This window comes from Telmatherina bonti (genome assembly GCF_933228915.1).
Source record: "Telmatherina bonti genome assembly, chromosome: 13".
In the NCBI taxonomy this organism is placed as follows: Eukaryota; Metazoa; Chordata; class Actinopteri; order Atheriniformes; family Telmatherinidae; genus Telmatherina; species Telmatherina bonti.
The window spans coordinates 2,400,541-2,414,208 of record NC_136611.1 but is presented as its reverse complement, the minus strand read 5'-3'; the positions used below and the strand labels follow the sequence as shown (position 1 = coordinate 2,414,208).

General features: G+C 47.6%; 1 protein-coding gene across 1 annotated transcript in view; it reads right to left on the bottom strand.

The window, feature by feature from the left end:
* Positions 1–13,668, bottom strand: part of cacna1ba (calcium channel, voltage-dependent, N type, alpha 1B subunit, a) — a gene marked incomplete at both ends in the record, with an annotated part of 173,010 nt that overhangs the window by 130,240 nt on the left and 29,102 nt on the right. The window contains 2 exons of the mRNA XM_079251176.1: positions 9,707–9,810; positions 12,349–12,536. Coding sequence (XP_079107302.1) covers positions 9,707–9,810; positions 12,349–12,536 — 292 coding nt within the window. The remainder of the gene's footprint in view (positions 1–9,706; positions 9,811–12,348; positions 12,537–13,668) is intronic.

The window sequence follows — 13,668 nt, the reverse complement described above, 5'->3', positions numbered from 1 at the left end:
CACCTCATCACCATGAGAATCTCCCGTTCCACCTCATCATGATGAGAATCTCCTGTTCCACCTCATCACCATGAGAATCTTACGTTCTACCTCCTCACCATGAGAATCTCCCGTTCCACCTCATCACCATGAGAATCTCCCGTTCCACCTCATCACCATGAGAATCTCCCGTTCCACCTCATCATGATGAGAATCTCCTGTTCCACCTCATCACCATGAGAATCTTACATTCTACCTCATCACCATGAGATTCTCCCGTTCCACCTCATCACCAAGAGAATCTCCTGTTCCACCACATCATGATGAGAATCTCACATTCTACCTCATCACCATGAGAATCTCCCGTTCCACCTCATCACCATGAGAATCTCCCGTTCCACTACATTACTGGGATAATCTCACGTTCTAACTCATCACCATGAGAATCTCCCGTTACACCATGAGAATCTTACGTTCTACCTCATCACCAAGAGAATTTCCTGTTCCACCACATCATGATGAGAATCTCCCGTTCCACCTCATCACCATGAGAATCTTACGTTCTACCTCATCACCATGAGAATCTTACGTTCTACCTCATCATGATGAGAATCTCCTGTTCCACCTCATCACCATGAGAATCTTACGTTCTACCTCACCACCATGAGAATCTTACATTCTACCTCATCACCAAGAGAATCTCCTGTTCCACCTCATCAGCATAAGAATCTCCCGTTCCACTACATCACTGGGATAATCTCATGTTCTACCTCATCACCATGAGAATCTCCCATTCAACTATATCACCATGAGAATCTTACGTTCTACCTCATCACCATGAGAATCTCCCATTCCACCTCATCACCATGAGAATCTTACATTCTACCTCATCACCATGAGAATCTCCCATTCCACCTCATCACCATGAGAATCTCCTGTTCCATCTCATCACCATGAGATTCTCCCGTTCCACCTCATCACCATGAGAATCTCCCGTTCCACCCAATCATGATGAGAATCGCCTGTTCCACCTCATCACCATGAGAATCTTACGTTCTACCTCATCACCATGAGAATCTTACGTTCCACCTCATCACCATGAGAATCTTACGTTCCACCTCATCATGATGAGAATCTCCTGTTCCACCTCATCACCATGAGAATCTCCCGTTCTACCTCATCACCATGAGAATCTAACGTTCTACCTCATCACCATGAGAATCGGACGTTCTACCTCATCACCAGGAGAATCTCCCGTTCCATCACATCACCATGAGAATCTCCCGTTCCACTACATCACTGGGATAATCTCACGTTCTACCTCATCACCATGAGAATCTCCCATTCCACTTCATCACCATGAGAATCTCCCGTTCCACTTCATCACCATGAGAATCTCCCATTCCACCTCATCACCATGAGAATCTCCTGTTCCACCTCATCACCATGAGAAGCTCCCGTTCCACCTCATCACCATGAGAATTTCCGTTCCAACTCATCATCATGAGAATCTTCTGTTCCATCTCATCACCATGAGATTCTCCCGTTTCACCTCATCACCATGAGAATCTCCCGTTCCAACTCATCATCATGAGAATCTCCTGTTCCATCTCATCACCATGAGATTCTCCCGTTTCACCTCATCACCATGAGAATCTTACGTTCTACCTCATCACCAAGAGAATTTCCTGTTCCACCACATCATGATGAGAATCTCCCGTTCCACCTCATCACCATGAGAATCTCCCGTTCTACCTCATCACAACGAGAATCTCCCGTTCCACCTCATCACCATGAGAATCTCCCGTTCCACCTCATCATGATGAGAATCTCCTGTTCCACCTCATCACCATGAGAATCTTACGTTCTACCTCATCACCAAGAGAATCTCCTGTTCCACCTCATCACCATGAGAATCTCCCGTTCCACCTCATCACCATGAGAATCTTACGTTCTACCTCTTCACCAAGAGAATCTCCTGTTCCACCACATCATGATGAGAATCTCCTGTTCCACCTCATCACCATGAGAATCTTACGTTCTACCTCATCACCAAGAGAATTTCCTGTTCCACCTCATCACCATGAGAATCTCCCGTTCCACCTCATCACCATGAGAATCTCCCGTTCCACTACATTACTGGGATAATCTCACGTTCTAACTCATCACCATGAGAATCTCCCGTTACACCATGAGAATCTTACGTCCTACCTCATCACCAAGAGAATCTCCTGTTCCACCACATCATGATGAGAATCTCACATTCTACCTCATCACCATGAGAATCTCCCGTTACACCATGAGAATCTTACGTTCTACCTCATCACCAAGAGAATTTCCTGTTCCACCACATCATGATGAGAATCTGTCGTTCCACCTCATCACCATGAGAATCTCCCGTTCCACCTCATCACCAAGAGAATCTCCTGTTCCACCTCATCACCATGAGAATCTCCCGTTCCACCTCATCACCATGAGAATCTCCCGTTCCACCTCATCATGATGAGAATCTCCTGTTCCACCTCATCACCATGAGAATCTTACGTTCTACCTCATCACCATGAGAATCTCCCGTTCCGCCTCATCACCGGGAGAATCTCCGGTTCCACCTCATCACCATGAGAATCTCCCGTTCCACCTCATCACCATAAGAATCTCCCGTTCCACTACATCACTGGGATAATCTCATGTTCTACCTCATCACCATGAGAATCTCCCATTCAACTATATCACCATGAGAATCTTACGTTCTACCTCATCACCATGAGAATCTCCCATTCCACCTCATCACCATGAGAATCTTACGTTCTACCTCATCACCATGAGAATCTCCCATTCCACCTCATCACCATGAGAATCTCCTGTTCCATCTCATCACCATGAGATTCTCCCGTTTCACCTCATCACCATGAGAATCTCCCGTTCCACCCAATCATGATGAGAATCGCCTGTTCCACCTCATCACCATGAGAATCTTACGTTCTACCTCATCACCATGAGAATCTTACGTTCCACCTCATCACCATGAGAATCTTACGTTCCACCTCATCATGATGAGAATCTCCTGTTCCACCTCATCACCATGAGAATCTCCCGTTCTACCTCATCACCATGAGAATCTTACGTTCTACCTCATCACCATGAGAATCGGACGTTCTACCTCATCACCAGGAGAATCTCCCGTTCCATCACATCACCATGAGAATCTCCCGTTCCACTACATCACTGGGATAATCTCACGTTCTACCTCATCACCATGAGAATCTCCCATTCCACTACATCACCATGAGAATCTCCCGTTCCACTTCATCACCATGAGAATCTCCCATTCCACCTCATCACCATGAGAATCTCCTGTTCCACCTCATCACCATGAGAAGCTCCTGTTCCACCTCATCACCATGAGAATCTCCCGTTCCACCTCATCACCATGAGAATTTCCGTTCCAACTCATCATCATGAGAATCTTCTGTTCCATCTCATCACCATGAGATTCTCCCGTTTCACCTCATCACCATGAGAATCTCCCGTTCCAACTCATCATCATGAGAATCTCCTGTTCCATCTCATCACCATGAGATTCTCCCGTTTCACCTCATCACCATGAGAATCTTACGTTCTACCTCATCACCAAGAGAATTTCCTGTTCCACCACATCATGATGAGAATCTCCCGTTCCACCTCATCACCATGAGAATCTCCCGTTCCACCTCATCATGATGAGAATCTCCTGTTCCACCTCATCATGATGAGAATCTTACGTTCTACCTCATCACCAAGAGAATCTCCTGTTCCACCTCATCACCATGAGAATCTCCCGTTCCACCTCATCACCATGAGAATCTTACGTTCTACCTCTTCACCAAGAGAATCTCCTGTTCCACCACATCATGATGAGAATCTCCTGTTCCACCTCATCACCATGAGAATCTTACGTTCTACCTCATCACCAAGAGAATTTCCTGTTCCACCTCATCACCATGAGAATCTCCCGTTCCACCTCATCACCATGAGAATCTCCCGTTCCACTACATTACTGGGATAATCTCACGTTCTAACTCATCACCATGAGAATCTCCCGTTACACCATGAGAATCTTACGTCCTACCTCATCACCAAGAGAATCTCCTGTTCCACCACATCATGATGAGAATCTCACATTCTACCTCATCACCATGAGAATCTCCCGTTACACCATGAGAATCTTACGTTCTACCTCATCACCAAGAGAATTTCCTGTTCCACCACATCATGATGAGAATCTGTCGTTCCACCTCATCACCATGAGAATCTCCCGTTCCACCTCATCACCAAGAGAATCTCCTGTTCCACCTCATCACCATGAGAATCTCCCGTTCCACCTCATCACCATGAGAATCTCCCGTTCCACCTCATCATGATGAGAATCTCCTGTTCCACCTCATCACCATGAGAATCTTACGTTCTACCTCATCACCATGAGAATCTCCCGTTCCGCCTCATCACCGGGAGAATCTCCGGTTCCACCTCATCACCATGAGAATCTCCCGTTCCACCTCATCACCATAAGAATCTCCCGTTCCACTACATCACTGGGATAATCTCATGTTCTACCTCATCACCATGAGAATCTCCCATTCAACTATATCACCATGAGAATCTTACGTTCTACCTCATCACCATGAGAATCTCCCATTCCACCTCATCACCATGAGAATCTTACGTTCTACCTCATCACCATGAGAATCTCCCATTCCACCTCATCACCATGAGAATCTCCTGTTCCATCTCATCACCATGAGATTCTCCCGTTTCACCTCATCACCATGAGAATCTCCCGTTCCACCCAATCATGATGAGAATCGCCTGTTCCACCTCATCACCATGAGAATCTTACGTTCTACCTCATCACCATGAGAATCTTACGTTCCACCTCATCACCATGAGAATCTTACGTTCCACCTCATCATGATGAGAATCTCCTGTTCCACCTCATCACCATGAGAATCTCCCGTTCTACCTCATCACCATGAGAATCTTACGTTCTACCTCATCACCATGAGAATCGGACGTTCTACCTCATCACCAGGAGAATCTCCCGTTCCATCACATCACCATGAGAATCTCCCGTTCCACTACATCACTGGGATAATCTCACGTTCTACCTCATCACCATGAGAATCTCCCATTCCACTACATCACCATGAGAATCTCCCGTTCCACTTCATCACCATGAGAATCTCCCATTCCACCTCATCACCATGAGAATCTCCTGTTCCACCTCATCACCATGAGAAGCTCCTGTTCCACCTCATCACCATGAGAATCTCCCGTTCCACCTCATCACCATGAGAATTTCCGTTCCAACTCATCATCATGAGAATCTTCTGTTCCATCTCATCACCATGAGATTCTCCCGTTTCACCTCATCACCATGAGAATCTCCCGTTCCAACTCATCATCATGAGAATCTCCTGTTCCATCTCATCACCATGAGATTCTCCCGTTTCACCTCATCACCATGAGAATCTTACGTTCTACCTCATCACCAAGAGAATTTCCTGTTCCACCACATCATGATGAGAATCTCCCGTTCCACCTCATCACCATGAGAATCTCCCGTTCCACCTCATCATGATGAGAATCTCCTGTTCCACCTCATCACCATGAGAATCTTACGTTCTACCTCATCACCAAGAGAATCTCCTGTTCCACCTCATCACCATGAGAATCTCCCGTTCCACCTCATCACCATGAGAATCTTACGTTCTACCTCTTCACCAAGAGAATCTCCTGTTCCACCACATCATGATGAGAATCTCCTGTTCCACCTCATCACCATGAGAATCTTACGTTCTACCTCATCACCAAGAGAATTTCCTGTTCCACCTCATCACCATGAGAATCTCCCGTTCCACCTCATCACCATGAGAATCTCCCGTTCCACTACATTACTGGGATAATCTCACGTTCTAACTCATCACCATGAGAATCTCCCGTTACACCATGAGAATCTTACGTCCTACCTCATCACCAAGAGAATCTCCTGTTCCACCACATCATGATGAGAATCTCACATTCTACATCATCACCATGAGATTCTCCCGTTACACCATGAGAATCTTACGTTCTACCTCATCACCAAGAGAATTTCCTGTTCCACCACATCATGATGAGAATCTGTCGTTCCACCTCATCACCATGAGAATCTCCCGTTCCACCTCATCACCAAGAGAATCTCCTGTTCCACCTCATCACCATGAGAATCTCCCGTTCCACCTCATCATGATGAGAATCTCCTGTTCCACCTCATCATGATGAGAATCTCCTGTTCCACCTCATCACCATGAGAATCTTACGTTCTACCTCATCACCATGAGAATCTCCCGTTCCACCTCATCACCATGAGAATCTCCCGTTCCACCTCATCACCAAGAGAATCTCCTGTTCCACCTCATCACCATGAGAATCTTACGTTCTACCTCCTCACCATGAGAATCTCCCGTTCCACCTCATCACCAAGAGAATCTCCCGTTCCACCTCATCACCATGAGAATCTCCCGTTCCACCTCATCATGATGAGAATCTCCTGTTCCACCTCATCACCATGAGAATCTTACGTTCTACCTCCTCACCATGAGAATCTCCCGTTCCACCTCATCACCAAGAGAATCTCCCGTTCCACCTCATCACCATGAGAATCTCCCGTTCCACCTCATCATGATGAGAATCTCCTGTTCCACCTCATCACCATGAGAATCTTACATTCTACCTCATCACCATGAGATTCTCCCGTTCCACCTCATCACCAAGAGAATCTCCTGTTCCACCACATCATGATGATAATCTCCTGTTCCACCTCATCACCATGAGAATCTTACGTTCCACCTCATCACCATGAGAATCTCCTGTTCCACCTCATCACCATGAGAATCTCCTGTTCCACCTCATCACCATGAGAATCTCCCGTTCCACCTCATCATCATGAGAATCTCCCGTTCCACCTCATCACCATGAGAATCTCCGGTTCCACCTCATCACCATGAGAATCTTACGTTCCACCTCATCACCATGAGAATCTTACGTTCCACCTCAACACCATGAGAATCTCCCGTTCCACCTCATCATCATGAGAATCTCCTGTTCCACCTCATCACCATGAGAATCTCCCGTTCCACCTCATCACCATGAGAATCTCCTGTTCCACCTCATCACCATGAGAATCTCCCGTTCCACCTCATCACCATGAGAATCTCCTGTTCCACCTCATCACCATGAGAATCTCCCGTTCCACCTCATCATGATGAGAATCTCCTGTTCCACCTCATCACCATGAGAATCTTACGTTCCACCTCATCACCATGAGAATCTCCCATTCCACCTCATCACCATGAGAATCTCCCGTTCCACCTCATTACCATGAGAATCTCCCGTTCCACGTCATCACCATGAGAATCTCCCATTCCACCTCATCATCATGATAATCTCCTGTTCCACCTCATCACCATGAGAATCTCCCGTTCCACCTCATCACCAAGAGAATCTCCCGTTCCACCTCATCACCATGAGAATCTCCCGTTCCACCTCATCATGATGAGAATCTCCTGTTCCACCTCATCACCATGAGAATCTTACGTTCTACCTCCTCACCATGAGAATCTCCCGTTCCACCTCATCACCAAGAGAATCTCCCGTTCCACCTCATCACCATGAGAATCTCCCGTTCCACCTCATCATGATGAGAATCTCCTGTTCCACCTCATCACCATGAGAATCTTACATTCTACCTCATCACCATGAGATTCTCCCGTTCCACCTCATCACCAAGAGAATCTCCTGTTCCACCACATCATGATGATAATCTCCTGTTCCACCTCATCACCATGAGAATCTCCTGTTCCACCTCATCACCATGAGAATCTCCTGTTCCACCTCATCACCATGAGAATCTCCTGTTCCACCTCATCACCATGAGAATCTCCCGTTCCACCTCATCATCATGAGAATCTCCCGTTCCACCTCATCACCATGAGAATCTCCGGTTCCACCTCATCACCATGAGAATCTTACGTTCCACCTCATCACCATGAGAATCTTACGTTCCACCTCAACACCATGAGAATCTCCCGTTCCACCTCATCATCATGAGAATCTCCTGTTCCACCTCATCACCATGAGAATCTCCCGTTCCACCTCATCACCATGAGAATCTCCTGTTCCACCTCATCACCATGAGAATCTCCCGTTCCACCTCATCACCATGAGAATCTCCTGTTCCACCTCATCACCATGAGAATCTCCCGTTCCACCTCATCATGATGAGAATCTCCTGTTCCACCTCATCACCATGAGAATCTTACGTTCCACCTCATCACCATGAGAATCTCCCATTCCACCTCATCACCATGAGAATCTCCCGTTCCACCTCATTACCATGAGAATCTCCCGTTCCACGTCATCACCATGAGAATCTCCCATTCCACCTCATCATCATGATAATCTCCTGTTCCACCTCATCACCATGAGAATCTTACGTTCTACCTCATCACCATGAGAATCTCCCATTCCACCTCATCACCATGAGAATCTTACGTTCTACCTCATCACCATGAGAATCTCCCTGCTGCCCTGGACGGTTCTGAACCCAGTTCTTCTGCTTTCTGGATCTTCTCGGACATCTTCTCTGATCCAACCCGTCTGACAGTGTTGATGTTGCCGCTGCAGGAATCCTCCAATCAGAGGCTCTGACCTGCTTGCCTAGTTGATCCAGGTGCAGATTTCTTTTGCCGGCCAGACATGAAATCTCAAAAAGATTTATTTTAGTATTTCAAAGGAAATGGAATCATGACTGCACAGTGACATCACAAAAGATGAGATGGGCAGCTGTCTCCCATGGTGATCATCGCCGGCGACTCGTACTGTTTTATAGATGAGTTAGCGTGTTCCTCCGACATGCACTCAGCGGCTCCGAGGACTCGGATAATAAGGAGAATTTATGTTTTAATAAAACCTTATGAAAATTTTATTGCTGCTGCCCCAGATGTGGGATTCATCTAAATGAGTAAAACCAGGAGAGAGTTCACCCTGGATGACTTTCTGATTTCTGTTTCTGATGAAGATTTTCCTTTTGTCATGATGTCATGCTGTTATGTTGTCATGATGTCATGTTATGATGTCATGTTTTTATGATGTCATGATGTCATGTTATGATGTCATGTTGTTATGTCATGCTGTTATGTTGTCATGTTGTTATGATGTCATGTTGTTATGTCATGCTGTTATGTTGTCATGTTGTTATGATGTCATGTTTTTATGATGTCATGATGTCATGTTATGATGTCATGTTGTTATGATGTCATGTTGTTATGATGTCATGAAGGCAGAGAAGATAAACACAAACATCTGTAAACAACAGCAATAACAGCTCAAAATGGGTCACAGGATGACCCATAAAGTTCTACGCTCGTCCTGGTTAAGTTAGGGTTGCTGGTCCTCCACCTGGACTTGAACCTGATCCTGTACCTGGTCCAGAACCTGGTCCTGAAACTGGACCTGAACCTGGTCCTGTACTTGGTCCAGAACCTGATCCAGAACCTGGTCCTGAACCTGGTTCCAGAACCTGGTCCTGTACCTAAACCTGAACCTAAACCTGGACCTGCAGGCATGCAGGATGGAGCAGAACCTGAAAGTATTTTGTTTATTTCGATGAGATGAAGAAAAAGCCACCTTCTGCCCGGTAGCTTCTCACCCTGACAGAACTCCCAGCACCAGGTTGAGCATGAAGAAGGAGCCGATGATGATGAGGGGGATGAAGTACAACCAGTTCCACGTGTTCCCGGTGGCATCATTGGCCTAAAAACACAGAAAAATAAATCATCATGTTAGTTGTATTGCAGAGCAGTTTCCATCTGCTTTTCTCTGCTAAGCAGCAGGAGGAAGCCGATGACCTGCAGGTCGTAACCATCCCAACGCCTCGCCTGCAGCTCCAGATCCGTGACAGCTGTGGTCGGGAACGTCGTCCTGCTCCATCTTTCGCATAAGGAGAACGTTGACGTAGAGCGTACATATTCCATCTCATCAGCTGTGTCAGAGTCCAGGTGCCGTGAAGTTTTACATGTAACATGGCAATTTCAGGCGTGCATGTGGATGAGGCGTGCACGTGGTTTCTGGAAGGGGGTCTTGCAGCGACGCAGCAGGAGGACCATCCAATCCTCCCAAACTCTTTGAAAGTATTCCATATTCTTGCCACAAATCAGTGATTTATCAGAAATCAATGATTCTTCATGATTTAAAAGCGGTCTGAGACACACCAACAGCCAACCAGCTGCTTCCCATCATCATCACTGGTACGACTGGAACCATGTTCACCCACATGCCTGGTAAATCCACGTCTCCTGGGATGCTGGTTTAAACAACGAGCCACAGAAAGATCCAGAGATGCTGCGCCAAGCCGATCCTCCTCCAGGAGTTGTTGTTCCTGGGGGGACCATATTGAGCGTGACTCTCACTGGGACTGGGCTAGCTCGTACACCGATATGTTTGTTCCTGAATAAAGTTAGAATTGAGCTGCGGCGGTTTATCATCGATTCTGTAGAGGTCGGACTTACCTGAAGAGAAACATAATGAAAATATTCAGATGTGCTTTATAGCTGCAACTTACAGTCGTTAGCATCATGGTTAGCATCACAGTTAGCATCACGGTTAGCATCACAGTTAGCATCACGGTTGGCACCATGTAGAATCTTCTTCTAACACCTGTGTGCAACTGGCTACAGGATGTGGTTCAGCGTGGTCCTGCTGGACCGGTTCTCGTGTTCCACCATCAGGATGTGGTTCAGCGTGGTCCTGCTGGACCAGTTCTCCTGTTCCACCATCAGGATGTGGTTCAGCATGGTCCTGCTGGACCAGTTCTCCTGTTCCACCATCAGGATGTGGTTCAGCGTGGTCCTGCTGGACCAGTTCTCCTGTTCCACCATCAGGATGTGGTTCAGCATGGTCCTGCTGGACCAGTTCTCCTGTTCCACCATCAGGATGTGGTCCAGCGTGGTCCTGCTGGACCAGTTCTCCTGTTCCACCATCAGGATGTGGTTCAGCATGGTCCTGTTGGACCAGTTCTCCTGTTCCACCATCAGGATGTGGTTCAGCATGGTCCTGCTGGACCGGTTCTCCTGTTCCACCATCAGGATGTGGTCCAGCATGGTCCTGCTGGACCAGTTCTCCTGTTCCACCATCAGGATGTGGTTCAGCATGGTCCTGTTGGACCAGTTCTCCTGTTCCACCATCAGGATGTGGTTCAGCATGGTCCTGCTGGACCGGTTCTCCTGTTCCACCATCAGGATGTGGTCCAGCATGGTCCTGCTGGACCAGTTCTCCTGTTCCACCATCAGGATGTGGTTCAGCATGGTCCTGTTGGACCAGTTCTCCTGTTCCACCATCAGGATGTCGTTCAGCATGGTCCTGCTGGACCGGTTCTCCTGTTCCACCATCAGGATGTGGTCCAGCATGGTGGAACCTGCAAGGTCTTCCCTGAAAGAGACGTTGTCTGGATGGGAGCAGATGTTTCAGCATTGATGGAGCTTCCCAGATGTGGAAGCTGCCCACGCCATCGGCACTAATGCAACCCCATCCCATCAGAGATGCAGGCTGATAACAAGCTGGATGCTCCCTCTCCTCTTTAGTCTGCAGGACACGCCGTCCATGCTGTCCACAAACTATTCCACATCTTCATCCAGGTTTCCACTCAGAACATTTTAAATGAGCTTTGGTCCAGAGAAGACGGCGTGTTTCTGGATCCTCTTCACATATGATGGAGCTTTAACCTGCATGAACTGGGTTCACACTGGTTTCTGGAAGCTTCCTGAGTCCATGCACTGGTTTCCAGTAGAGAATCATGTTATAATGCAGAAGATCACCAGCATCCAGCCTTGTCCCAGCTTACAGAGATTCCTTCTGATTCTGAGTCTGGAGATGATGGATATTAAAAGGAGGAACATTTTTCAGCTTGTCTCAGATTGACGGTCTGTCCACTTATTCCATCTCAGAGACTCTCTGAAATGCTCCACCTATACCAGTTGCGTAACTGACTTGTTACCAATTGATCCAGTAACACCCCTCCAGTTATTTCTGCGTTGTTTTGCAGTCTTTTGTGGTTCCAGTTGCAGCTGTTTCCAGATGTGTTGCTGCATCAGATTTAAAACGTCTCGGTTTCATCATCTGGTACGAACTGGGAGAAAATCTGGCTTGATGGGAACTGGAAACCATTCACAAACTGGGATTGTCTTGAACCCAGAAATGATTTTCTTCGGCTTAGTTATGAAACGACGTCTGAGTTGGTGTCTACACGACAACGAGCACGTCACGGCAACGTGTGTGTTCTGCAGCAGGACTCACGTTGTAGAGGATGTCCACCCATCCCTCCATGGTGATGCACTGGAAGACGGTGAGGATCGCAAAAAATATGTTGTCAAAGTTGGTGATGCCGTAGTTGGGTCCGATCCAGTACTTCTCGCACTCGGTGCCGTTGTCGCAGGTCCTCGCCGGAGCCTCCGTGCCACATGGGAAATCTGCCGCCTGCTCCCCTGTAGCAGCAAACACACACACACACACACACACATTCACACAGCGTCAAATCCAGGGCCGGGGTGTGTATCAGGGTAGAAAACGCCGCCTAGTAGAAACAGCGTCTGGATTCATTTAGTCATAAATAACACAAAGATGCTCCACATGCAGGATGATCAGTGTGTGTGTGTGTGTGTGTGTGTGTGTGTGTGTGTGTGTGTAGCGGCTCCCGTTGCACTCACAGCTGACAAACACTCATCATATGATACACACTTTACAACCTAACACGTCATAACTGGGAATGAGAACAGCTGTCTGACTGGTTTCCAGCATCATCAGCGTTCCCATGGAAACGGACCAGTCAGACTTTTATCAGCTCAGAGATCCCATCTGGTCCCACCTGGTCCCAACTGGCCCCACCTGGTCCCAACTAGTCCCAACTGATCCCAACTGGTCCCAACTAGTTCCACCTGGTCCCACCTGGTCCCAACTGGCCCCACCTGGTCCCAACTAGTCCCAACTAGTCCCAACTGATCCCAACTGGTCCCAACTAGTTCCACCTGGTCCCAACTGGTTCCAACTGCTTCCACCTGGTCCCACCTGGTTCCAATTGTTCCCAACTGGTCCCACCTGGTCCCAACATGTTCCACCTGGTCCCAACATGTTCCACCTGGTCCCAACTGGCCCCAACTAGTCCCAACTGATTCCAACTGGTCCCAACTAGTTCCACCTGGTCCCAACTGGTTCCAACTGGTTCCACCTGGTCCCAACTGGTTCCAATTGTTCCCAACTGGTCCCACCTGGTTCCAACTGATTCCAACTGGTCCCAAATGGTTCCACCTGGTCCCAAATGGTTCCAACTGCTTCCACCTGGTCCCACCTGGTTCCAATTGTTCCCAACTGGTCCCAACATGTTCCAACTGGTCCCAACTGGTTCCACCTAGTTCCAACTAGTCCCAACTGGTTGCAATTGTTCCCAACTGGTCCCACCTGGTCCCAACTGGTTCCACCTAGTTCCAAATAGTCCCACTTGGTCCCACCTGGTTCCGATGGTTCCCACCTGGTTCCAACTGGTTCCAATTGTTCCCACATGGTTCCACCTGGTCCAAACTGGTTCCAATTGTTCCCAACTGGTCCCACCTGGTCCCACCT